Below are 12406 nucleotides of genomic sequence, written 5' to 3'. Positions count from 1 at the left end.
TTTTCAGAAAGCCTCCTTGGGGCATCTGGCTGGCTCAGTCGGAGAGCATGCAATTCTTTTTTTTTTTTTTTTTCTAAGATTTTTATTTATTTGACAGACAGCCAGCGAGAGAGGGAACACAAGCAGGGGGAGTGGGAGAGGGAGAAGCAGGCTCCCAGCCGAGGAGCCCGACCCGGGGCTCGATCCCAGAAGGCCGGGATCACGCCCTGAGCCGAAGGCAGACGCTTCACTACTGAGCCACCCAGGCGCCCCAAGAGCATGCGATTCTTGGTCTCGGGGTTGTGAGTTCGAGCCCTCACATTGGGTGTGGAGATTACCTAAAAACAAAATCTTAAAAAAAAAAAAAAAAAAAAGCTTCAGGAGTTTGGGGAGATGAAGTAAAGCGGAGGTGGGGAGGCAGCCTTTCTGCGCAGAGGCCTACGTGTGTCCTTGTCGGCAGCCCCAGAGCCGTCAGCCGCTAGCTGAACGAGTTAGGGTGTGGTGGTTCTGTTCATCGTTGGATGCGCTGACTTAGCCTTCAGCCTTGGTGTGTGTCCGGAATGGACTGCTCTTCCGCTCTAGTCTTAAACCTTTGCAACTTACTTAATTGCCATTTCTGGCATTTCTGAACCCTCGCAAAACCCTCTCATTCTTCCCCCGGGAAGATGCTGACATTGGTAATGCATCAATGAAAACTGAAGTGAGGCTAGATTTTCACAATTTTGTTACCTTTGAAAGCCAGCTGTCACATGTCTAGATTAAGGGTTTCGGTATCAAATTTTCTCAAGTGCTTGTTGAAGCCGCAAATGCATGCGGAAATGTTGGGAATAAAAGATACGCAGAGGCACAACAAAGCTTCCGTCTGCTTCAGAAGGTATTCGGAGAGCATTTCTGCAGGCAGCACAAGAGCGCGCTGGGTGGCGTCGGTGGAGCTGCGTCATCGTCGACTCCTCACCCGGGAGTTGAAGAGGAGACAGGTGATGACCTTAGTTGCTATTTCCAAAGAAGAGCTTACTAACCTGGTGACCACATCACCATCTGAGGTGTCCTGCATGGTCTTCAATTGAGTTTCAAGTTAGGACAGTAAATGACCACAGAGGCAATCTGTCAGTCAACGGTGCTCCGGAATAATTGTTTCTGCTTTTCAGTGTCACTTGAAAGTTTGGATTACTGATTATATTCATTTTTAATCGTTGAGTTTTTAAGTACTTATTTTCAGATATGATCTTAAATTCCAGAACTCATTCCAACCCAGCTCCATTTGATTTTAACATGGCCATTTGGTGTTCGGCCATGTGCGATCAGGACATCTTTATGGCCTGTGACAGTGGGACTGTGTGTTATAATCACGATTTCCATCACAGAGAAAGGGAAAATGAGAGGAAACTGCTACTCCAAAATAATTTGGTGGAACTGGAACTCTGAAATCCAGATTTTCTACAGTAGCTCCAGATCTTAAACTATGTATGGCCCCGGGTTCTGTTTGAGATCATTAATTAACCTGATCAGTTTCCCTGATACTAGTATTAACCTGATTTGCAAGTTGCGTCTTTTTGTAAGGCTAAAAAGACCTTGTTTAGAGCTGATAGGACTGAACTAAATCCAGGCTCAGCGTTTCCCCTCTAGCATAGGACTGAAATGCAAACACCACTACCAGGCCATCAGTCAGCTTTGGTCAAGGAAGGCGTCTCGGCTTCATCTTGCTTTTCAGCAGCAGGAAGCAGTCGGGCAGCATCCAGGTGTTCTGGTGTGTGGCTAAGGAAGCTTGGTGATGGCGGAGCTCAAAGATCCCACAGACGGTCCTCGGTCTGGGAGCCGCATGTCACCTTGGTTTGACTGTCCAGCATTGAGGTTTTCTTTAGAAGTTACTGCTATTCTAACCAGTGTGTTCACAGTTGCTCAGCTGTCTTCTGTGGATGACTTTTAATTGACTTTGGCCTTCGGAGCTTCCCGCTGCATAAATTGCTGAATATTGAAAGCGAATGAAATCCAAAATAAAACCATCTTGCACTGGGATGAAAAACACACTTGGTCCTGCTCTATGGGGGCAAGTAGAGCAAGTATTCTGTTTTCTAAGGCTTTTTTTTTTTTTTTTTAACCTTAGGCCAGTGAGACAGCAGGACTATGAGGCAAGGCTGAAACATTAGGTTTACGCTCTACACTGATGATTTGGTTCTGTAGTTGTTGCTCATATTAAATAGCTTGTGTTAAAATATTCAACAGCATGTCTGGATCTGCACTGTAGCCTTGATGGTCTGCTTGGTGGTTTGTGATGGTACCAGAGCCACTGTTTACCTCACAAGGATTTTTAAATCCTAGTTGACTTTGACCAGTCCTGCCATTTATTGTTTGCATAGCCTCAGGTCAGACTGGGCAACTTTGGGGCCCGCCTGTGGGGCACTGGCTCATTGTTTAAATTACTGCTTCAGCCTGTAGCTGAGGACTGAATCGGCCTAATTAAATTTGTGTTTAAAACAAAAGGCAGAGCACCACCTTCTTAGCCTTTTCCCTGCCTCCTCCCAAGTATAAACTAGGTTTTGTTTCCTTGGTTGAAATAGCATCTGGAATTAAGTAACAAATACTGAGCAACCTACCCCCATTCTGCAGTTAGCCTGGGAAAGATCCAGCTTTAAGACTTTTTTGATACTCCTGTGTCCTCAGAGAGGAAGACGGGTGTTTTTATCTAACTGATTTTGAGAACACACCTCTTTGGCGGGGTCCCGGACACCTCCAGACAACCCGCACACTGGATTCTGTGTCTTAACTAACTCAGGATGACACGAACTTTCAAAGTTCTGGACAGAACAAGGACTAGAACTCAGATCAGGTGCTCAGTTCCACGTGTATACCGAGTTCCCGCACACGCTCCTTCCGCACTACGGAGTCCCGAGCCAGAGGCGAGGAGGATGGCTGGCCTCGGTGGGAAAAGTGAAAGGTGAGAGGTTCTTGCTGGGCTGACAGAATGACAGATTCAGGTCAGTGAGTCCCTTTCATGTCCCAGATGGATCAGTGATAAGACAACAAGGCTTAACCACTCACGATAATGAAGCACGTGGGTTTCGCTTAACAGTTTCTGCCCTTGCTTGGGAAAATGACTTCAGAGAGGCGGCCGCCAGTGTGCTGCCTGTGCCCGGGGGTGACAGGGTCCGTCACGAGGTGGACTTGCGGGTAGTGCCGTAAAGCTCGCGAGTGGAGCTGAAGCTGTCGCTCTAGGTCAGTGCCTGCTGGAGGAGGGAGGAGATGTGAAGGTGGTGGGGACTTATTTTTTCTACAAGGCACTTGTGTTTCCAGCTTTTGCCAAACCAGCCTGAAAAGCAGCAAGGTCTGGCACAGCTGGGGGTTGTAGAAGGGCCGACGGCTGCCTGAGGAAGGCCGGCTCCGTGGAAAGTACTCCCCATTCCCTGGCTGGCTGGCTGCTGCTCAGCTTTCCCTGGTCAGGGCGGGAGTCCACCGTGGAGGCCAGGTCTTGGGGACACTGAGCATTCTCTAGCTCACTACATTTCCCCTCCGTTCTGGATTTCTATTTTTATTGACACTGAAATACCCCAGACTTACTGGTGAGATCTGTGCCGGGCAGAGGTTGAAACCGGGGGTATGCTTCCAAACGCTAATGTGAATTAGGACGTGGGGAGAAATGGGCTTGAATGAAGCCCAGTAACTGCTGAAGTCAAGACAAAGCCAGGCTTCCGCCCCCCCAAGCAGGTCACCTCGAAGTCCGGTCCTCAGTTCAGCCTGAGGCCTGCTCATCTCCCTGCCAAGAAGAGTCTAGGACCTCCTCTCACTTGTCTGAGGTGTAGCAGGCCTTACTCGAGTCCTCGTTATCTTCTTCCTGCCAGAAAAAGCCTTGAAGCTGGAGCACCCACTCCACCTGCCAGCGGCAGAAAGAGGTCAACCCCACAGCAAGTGCTGACCAACTTGGCCCAGAGCCCCAGCTAATCAGTAGGATCCTAGACACAACTGTACATCTCTCCATAAGGGGATGGGGGAGGGGCGACAAAAATGTACTTTCTCAGACCAGGGGCAGCACTAACAGGGCGAGAGATGATTTTTTTTCCCTCTTAAAAAACATTTAAGTATGTAAGGTTGAAATTGCAAAGCAAGATAAAAGTTACAGCCTAATTGTGTACTTAAAAATACATTTCTAGAAGGGATACAAAAACATGACGGAGTTTTACCTGTCACAGTCCACTCTTCTGTATATAATTTGTATTTTTTTTCGGCATTAAAGGTTTTCAAACTTAATTTTTAGTCTCTTTTTTCAAGAATCTTGGTTTTATCTGGCTTACAGACCTTAGCTAATTCCTAATTAGGAAAGAGCTTGTTTGATGACGCTTTCCAACTAGATGGGGTTACAAAAAAAACCAAACTGAAACAAACTGATGTTATGAATTCTGTTCCGCCCCTTGGGATACTCCAGTAGCACCATTAAGGGACTACTGGGCCAAGGCAGGTCAGACAGTGGTACACAGACAGGACTTCCAGATCACAGGTCCCGTTACGGGGACCATAGCTTCTGGTCCTAAACCTCGTCCAGTGACCGTACCGGCTGCCAGGCGAGCGTTCATCCCTCGGGCATCTGCCGGGCACCTACCCCGGCGTGTGGCGGCGGCTCCTGCAAGCCCCCGGCGCCTGGAAGCAGCCAGCTCTTTGTGGGCTCGATATTAAAGCAGGTTTTTTGAGGGAGAACAGATCCTGTTCACCTCAGCCAGGGAGGCTTTCTGATGCCTTCAACCCTGCGGTCTAGCTTCCTGCTTCTCCGGTTCTGTGGCTCTGCTGTTCCACTGAAGTGCTTGGCGCGGGCTGGTCCGTGGCTTTCAGGTCTTCAGTCGGGGGCACTGGTGGGGCTACTCTCTGATGCTCTGCACCCCTTTGGTGGATGGTGCCACCAGAGAAAGGGCAGCATGCTCAAGATTAAAAATGCACTTTCTCACGGGTGGACAGACAAGGGGCTGGGCCACGGGCCAGCACCTCACCCAGCCTGGTCCTAGGAGAAAGGCCAAAAAGGATTCTGAATCCTTCTTGGGGATTCAACTAGCAAACCGGTGAAGAGGTATGAACACCTTTGGAAGGTTTAATTGTCTTCCTAAATTCCTCATTGTCAACCTCCCCTGTTCTCCACCCACCTTCCAACGGTGAGCTCTGCCTTAGCCACACAATGGCCAATCTTCCCCTCCTGGGGTCTTTCTTTTACTCAATTTAAATTCAAAGTAGGGAAAAATTGCACCTGAGAATGAATCATCCATTTTATTTTATTTTATTTTGTCATGTGCTCACAGCATCTCTCTCTCTCTCCTCTCCTCTCCCTGGCAGGTCAGAGATAAATTAAAAATAAAATCTACAAGGAAAATAATTTATAAAAGCACTTCCCAGGCTCGTGCCTTCTAACCCTACTGCTCAGTTAGGAAACCCCCCCCACCCCCCACAGGGGAGGAGAATCCTCTCCCCACAACTCACTCCTGCTAGTCTGGGGCTGACTGTACTCCAGAGCCAGGCAGGGGTGGGGGCAGCAGTGGCAAACAGTTAAAAATAAAGACACTGTGGTCCTGGAACCATCTGGCCACCTTGGCGCTCCCCTCTCTGCCTCCCCCAGGCACTTCTGCCTGGGGCCTTTGCTAAACTGGGGGTGTAGAGAAGCAGCCTGTGGCCGAGAGCCTGGGGGTAGGTGCTCTCAGCCCCCATTACATGCACTTCTCATTCTCCTAGAAAGAAACCCAAAAAAAAAAAAAAAAAAAAAAAAAAAAAAGCAGAGACCTCGGGACAGAGGAGAAAAATCCCAAGTGTTCACACAGTTACACGGAGTCTTTATGGCAAAGAGAACATTTAGCAGCTTTGAATATTGGGGTATCTCCTTTTTACTCAACACAAGCATTCTAGACCCTATAAGTGAAACAGGGCTCAAGCCCTAAAAAAATCAAAGCGCAAGAAATTCTAAAAGGACTAGTTTGTTTTTGTTGCTGGGTTTTGTGGGTTTTTTTGTCTTCTAGTGACATGCCCAGTTGTTGGAGGGGAAGGCCTGAGGGAAGGGTCACTCCCCAGTGTTGTGCTGAATACTGCCTGGCTTCTCCACACCATCCCCCTGCCTCCCAGCAGCCCCCAGGAGGCCCAGGCTCAGCACTGGGGGCACCGCCAGCACCCCAGCTGCGGAAGGACTCCAGGCAGCCGGGAGGGGCGGGGGCACACGGGCGGGATGAGATCGGCATTCGCATGCAGGCTCTGATGGAAACGTGGGTGCCTCAGCTCAGGGGGGACCGGGCACGGAGGGAGATGAGAGTGGCAGGGTGGTGAGGGGCATGCTCGGTGTTGGGGCTGCTGCCAACAGGCACGGGGGCCCTGTGACTCTTTCCTGTTCCCTCTCCTCTTTGACCCTAACCCCCCAAGCCAGTGTTGGGTCCCAGTGGCTCCCCTCCGGATGAGAACATGTCAGGAGGCATCCCAGAGCTCCCCTTTCCGGGCCGCCACAGGGCAGGAGCTGGAAGAGCCCACAAAGCCCCTCCCAGGCCCCACCTTGTGCTCCGCCCTCCCCTGGGGTGAAGTGGGCTTTACTGGAGCCTAGGGCCTAGTCCCACCTAAAACCTGCCGTCTGGTATCCTGGCCAGAGCCAACCCTAACCTGCCCTTTGATTTTCTTCCCGCTTTGATTTTTTTGGGTGTTGTTTTTTTTTTTTAATCCCCCTTCCTTGGTTCCTTCCTTGGTTCCTTCCAGGGATGAGACTTTCTACGACTTTCCTCTCACAAGATCCCCCCCTTTCCCCTCGGTCGGCCTCCAGCCATGCCAGCACCACCCCTTCCCTCAAAGGAAACAGCAGGGGTGAGGACCCTGTGCACCCAAACCGCCTGGCCGCTTCCGCCCTCCCCGCCCCCCCGGGGGGTAGCCGAGCCAGCCAGCGCCCGCGCCCTCCTCTGCGCGCCCACTGCCCCGCAGTTCATCCCGTCCGAGCAGCTCTACTGGATAAGAAGGCATCCAAGTCCCCACGGTAGGTCCAGGTCCAGGCCCAGCCCTTCTCCAGTTTCCATCCCGGTGAGCGTCAACCCCCCGTCCTCCCCAGGCTCACTTTCGTCGGTCCTTGGGCTTCCTCTCCTGCCGCCGGGCCTGCTGGTCGGCCAGGGTGCGCGGAATGAGCAGGACGCTGCCGTCCCCGGCGTACTGCAGCGCGTACTGGCTGGGCGAGTAGGGCCGCCCGTTCTCATCCCGCAGCCGCCCAAACACCTCCTGGTACAGGCTCTGCACCTTCTGCTTCATCTGCCGCAGCGACCGCAGGAACTCCACCTTCTCCCGCAGCAGCCGGGCCTTGTCGCGCTGCAGGTCCTCCACGTCGCGCTCCAGGTTGAGGATGGTGTCCAGCTTGCGCTTGCGGCAGTTCTGCGCCGCCATCTTGTTCTTGCCGCGGCGCCGGATGTCGCGGATGAGGCTCAGCTGCGCCTCGCTCAGCTGGTACTTGGACAGCAGCTCGTTGAACTCCTCCACCGGCAGGTTGATGATCTTGTCGTTGGTGAAGGGGATCTTCATGGCGCGGGCGCGGTGCTCGTCCCGGCTCATCTGCTTGTCCAGGAAGTCGGCCTGCTTCTCCTTGCCGCCCTTCTTGAGGGCGCCGGGCGGCGGCAGGTCGGCGGCGTCCAGGGCGCTGGGCGCCATGTTGTACGTGTGGTTGTGGCCCACGTGCTCCAGGTAGGGCAGGCAGGACAGCGGCGACGGGTCCTGGTAGCTCATGCGGCACAGCTTGGAGTACTCGGGCTGGTAGCCCACGGCGCCCTCGGCCTCCTCCAGGTCCAGGGTCTCGGAGTCGGAGCTGTAGCCGACCGCACCCTCCTCAGAAAAGGAGGACGACGCCGAGGACGACGCGGAGGACGACGAGGACGACGAGGACGACGAGGAGGAGGACGACGAGGACGAGGAGCTGCCTTCGGAGCTGCTCAGGGAGGAGGGGCTATGGCTGGAGTCCAAGGAGAGGCCCGAGTCCGAGTCGAACTCCTCTTCGAGCTGGGAGGCCTGCACGGGGTTGAAGCCCTCCTCGATGGCCAGGTCCATCAGGCTGATCTCGTCCAGCATGGCTTCGTCCAGCAGGCCCCCCAGCGGGTCCGGCAGCTCGGGGCCCGCCGTGTCGTTGGCCGTGCCGTTGAGCTGCGGCGGAAAGAAGAGCCCCGCCAGGTTGGTGGAGCCGAAGGTGGAGTTGAGGCTGGTGGAATTGCTGGGGACCAGCGGCAGCAGCGCGGAGCTGCTGGCCACAGGCAGGCTCTCCACGTCGGGACTGAAGAGGGAGAAGTCCTGGCTGCAGCCCCCCAGGGACGCCTGATGCAGGCTGACATTCTGATTGATGGGAGTGTTGGGGGCAAGGCTGTAGTTGGTGCTCAGGGGGTCTCCAGGAGGGGCGCTGTACAGGATCTCACTCGTTGACGTGTTCACTTCCATGGCCTGGGAGGGGAGAAGAGCGTCACGGTTCCCTCGGAGCAGACTCCCTCCCGCGGGGGGCGGGGGGGCTCAGGCCAGCAGGCGCCCAACACAGGCACAGCTGCGTGGGTGCAAAGGCAAGAGACTGGAATCCAGAGCCCAGGCTCAGCTCCTGGCCCCGCTCGGTCCACCCAGGCCTACTAGGCCTGGCAGAGATGGGTCCTCCCTGTGGAGGCCACCCCAACGCGGGGCTGACCTGCTCCCCTCTGTGTTTGGCCAGACTCCCCCACCTTGGAGGGAGAGGAAGGAAACACCCAACCCTGCCTACCTCCTCAGGGTAAAATCTGCACAGCGAAAGGAACACCCAGCCTTGGAGAGAGAAAACCTAGCTGCACCACTGGCTGTGTGACCACGGGCACATCACTTAACCTCTCTGAGCTTCGATTTCCTCACCTTTAAAATAACAAAGGGCTGACTACATGATTGTAAGGGGCAGGAGAGCTGGCACCGGCCGCAAACGCACCGCACGAATGCCTGGTTTTAGTAACGCCAAAGCGTGTAAGCGTTCGGTCACTTGTTCCTCTACCTGAAGGGAAGACGAAGGCACACCTAGGGGACAGTCCTGCTTTAGAAGGCTCAGCCCTGGGCTTTTAACCCAAACCCCTCTCCTGACGGCACCCCCTACCCCAAGGAGACACCCGGACAATGACCTCTCAGTGTCCGCACTTTCCTATGGATCAGACAGGGAACTGTTCCTTTCTCTTCCCAGAGGTGAAAAAGCAGCTGAATGCGAACGCCACCCCCACCCCCCCTCGTCCGAGGTCTGTGTCCTGTCCTGGTAATCCTACCTGCATTTCCATAATGGACATGAGATCTTGCCACTGCTGTTCCAAATCAAATGGCGACTCTGTCCCCGTCAGGAGAGGAGACAAGAGGTTGTTTTGAAGACCTGGGGGCTCACTCTCACTAGGCACTGCTTCTGTTATGCTGGAAATGTCTGCTGGAAACTAGGGCAAAACACAGAGGTTTTAATGAGCGGAAGGCAAGAGCACGTCGCATTCCTCCCAGAGACTACCACCTGAGGTTCTGTCTCTTCCTTCCTCTGAATTCACCCCCACGGCCAGGACCAGGCCAGCACCGGGAGCTGGCACTCGGGCAGCGCAGAGGGCCACACGGCGTGCAGGCTGCCCAGGCCGGGCTCTCCCTGGAGTCCTGCTCACCTCAGCATTCTCCCCAAAGGGGCAGGTGGCCTCCAGCAGCCTAAGGCACTCTTCCAGGGACAGGGCCGTCTGGTCCTCCCCACCAGGCACCTGTGGCAACAGCAACTGTAAGTCTGACTGACCTGGGCCTTGGCTGCCTGCGGGCCAAAGCCTCTTCCCCAGCCTTTCCAAAGGGGAAGCTGAAGGAGGGCTGGGATGGCTATAGGCCTACGCTCTCCCTCTGTTCCCAGACTGAGGGCTGGCCCTGCGTCCCAAACTCCAGGAAAGAACAGAGGGAGAGTGGCAGAGTCCTGACGCAAACAGGAAGCTGCTAGGTGCTTCGCCTCCTCCATGCTGTTTGTTACTAAGGCCTGGCCCCTCTGCTTCTGTTGCTCACCCACTCCCCCTTCCTCAGCCCAAGTGACTTAGAGACCCCAACCCAAAAGATACATTCGGGTTCATCCCACAGACAGAGGCTGCCTTCTCTAAGGAAAAGTTTCTAGAAGTGGGCAGAGGTGGGGGTACCTGTGCAGGGAAGCTCTCCCCGGTTTCTCCATCCACTAGCAGGTTTCGCGCCAGAGCTTCTGCGCCCTCGCCTGACCAGGTGTCGTCCTGCTCCGCTCCATCTCGCAGGTCCTTATCCACATCCTGCTCCTTCTGGCGATGACTATAGTCAAAAATCTCACGCCCAGCCCCTAGGTCAATATCCTGTCGCCAAAGGATGTCAATCAGATCTATGTCCTGAAAGACAGATCACCGTGACTTTAGCTCTCGGTTCCAGGGGCCTTTCCTAGCATCACTCAGATTCATCCTGAGAGCGGGGGGCAGCTCTCCCAGCCTCTGCCCCCTCTGTACCAACAAGGCTTCATTCATCCATTTCCAGATACCAGCCTCCAAAAAACACAAACAAACAAACAAACAAACAAAAAAAAAAGCAAGAGCTAGCAAAAATTACCAGCATGATCAACCCCATACAAGCCTGGGGGCTGAGGAGCAGAGGTACAGCCAGGCCAAAAGGCAGGGCCACCTCACCGCTACACAAGAAAGAAGGGGGAAGCAGGAGACACTTCTCATTCTGGGAACGAGACTCCCTTCAAACTTGGGTTTGTAGGATGCTGGCCAGGCCAGGCAAGGGCGAACTGTCACGCAGAATTGCTTCGCGGTGGCCAGGCTTGCATCAGCCTGTGGTGCCATTGCATTTGCATAAAGGGGTGGGGTGGGCCAGAGAGGAAAATCCCTGCATTTGCAACCACCTGCTGCAACCAATGACCACGCCGGTGGCCTCCAGCCCTGCCTCCAGCCGGTCCCCCTTCCGACACCCACAACTCTGAAAGCCCAGGCTCACCTCAAGGTCCATCCCCGCCAGAATTCCCACTCAGCTGATCCTAGCAAGCTGCCTCCGTCCCAGGAGAGCCTCAGGCAGTCAGCTGATCCTCACCGGGCACCCCACCCCTGCCAAGGCCGGCCCCTGGTGTCCCCTCACCCCAGCACTCTCACTCCCTTCCTCACCACACCCCAGGACTCACTGGCGCTCCATCAGTCAACCCGCTCAAGGACATGGGCCCCATCACCGCTCAGCCACAACGGCCACCTCAGGCACCAAAATGCCTCCTTCCCACTCCACCCTGGTGGCTCCCGATCAGTTCCTGCACCGACTGCCACCCCCAGAGCCACCAGCACAGAACCCCAATAAATAAGAGCCATTTGGGCTTCCTACACATGCCATCCCCCTGTGGCTGAAGCAGCCCTGAACTCTTGCCTTCCAATCAGAGGCTAAAAAAGCACTTTCCAGAAAGCAATACCCTTCCAAGAGACCCACCTCCCCAGCCCTGACCAGGTATCCCTTTCCCACCGTAACCCTCCCAGATCCCAAGACCTCCCAGGTGTACCTCTCCCTTTAGTCTCCCCACATACACCAACCTGAACAGAAGCCCTGGACCCAGGAGCAGAGGGGGGCTGGGCCAGCCGGTGCCCAGCCAGCAAAGAGTTAAGGGGCCGGCTCCCTTTGGCATGGCCCCCACCACTGTGAGAGCTGCGGTCCAGGCGGGTCATGGTCTGCGAGAGGAGCCCCGGGGCGGCTGGCGCCGGGAAGCCGGACAGGGGGCTGCAAGGAGCTCTTGGCTTGCAGGGAGCACACCAGGCTGGAAGGGTGGCCCCTTGCTAGCTCCAAGGGGCCCGAGGAGGGTGCCCCGCCCGTGCTGCTGCCTGGGCGGCCCAGCCCAGCCCCCTTCCTCCATCCTCGAGCAGCCCCCTCCCACCTCACAACCCCAGTTCCACTCAGGCACCCGGCAGCCCCCACCCTGAGCTCACCGCAGAGGCTGCAGTGAGATGGGACTCCCACCCCATGCTCCGTGCTCAAGCTGCAGAGGAGAGCAAGCTCCCTCCAGGGCCTAGCCTCCCGCTCCTCCCTCTCTCCCCCTCCCCACGCCCCCCAAACTTGTTACCTAGGCTGCAGCAAGGAGCCAATCCCCTCCCCCTCCCACCCCGCAGGTCACTGCTGAGGCTGCGGAGAGCCAATCCCCTCCCCCAGGTCAGCAGCTGGGCTGCGGAAAGAGCCAATCCCCTCCCACTGTCGTTACCTAGGCTGCGACGAGAGCCAATCTCCTCCCCCAAGTCTCCGCTGGAGATGCGGAAGGAGCCAATCCCCTCCCACCGCCTGTTACCTAGCTGCAGCCGCGAGCCAATCTCTGCACCAGGGCAGCTGGAGAAGCTGCCGCAAGGAGCCAGCCCATCCCCGGGCCGCCTCCGTCTCCTCAAGGAGACGCACCCAGGGGCGGGCAGCCCCACCCAGCCCAGTCAGCCAGCCGGGGTGGCGCAGTGAGAGAGCCCTGGGGGGGGGGGGG

At 55.5% G+C, this 12406-nt stretch overlaps 1 protein-coding gene across 5 annotated transcripts in view; it reads right to left on the bottom strand.

Moving 5' to 3' along the window:
* Nucleotides 1–2052: 2052 nt before the first annotated feature.
* The window catches only part of NFE2L1 (nuclear factor, erythroid 2 like 1), a 17442-nt gene continuing 7088 nt past the window's right edge, over nt 2053–12406 (bottom strand). For 3 of the 5 annotated variants that reach the window (XM_040640744.1, XM_040640745.1, XM_040640746.1), the window contains exons 3-6: nt 10089–10304; nt 9585–9674; nt 9213–9371; nt 2053–8388 (exon numbers count right to left, since the gene is read on the bottom strand). In XM_040640744.1, the coding sequence (XP_040496678.1) occupies nt 7027–8388; nt 9213–9371; nt 9585–9674; nt 10089–10304 (1827 nt within the window). In that variant the 3' untranslated portion in view covers nt 2053–7026. The remainder of the gene's footprint in view (nt 8389–9212; nt 9372–9584; nt 9675–10088; nt 10305–12406) is intronic. The other 2 variants (XM_040640747.1, XM_040640748.1) reach the window with 2 other exon arrangements.

The sequence above is a fragment of the Ursus maritimus genome, unplaced genomic scaffold (assembly GCF_017311325.1).
Source record: "Ursus maritimus isolate PB19 unplaced genomic scaffold, ASM1731132v1 scaffold_24, whole genome shotgun sequence".
Lineage (NCBI taxonomy): Eukaryota > Metazoa > Chordata > Mammalia > Carnivora > Ursidae > Ursus > Ursus maritimus.
The sequence above is the reverse complement of the archived record's forward strand: the minus strand, read 5'-3'. Positions and strand labels throughout refer to the sequence as shown.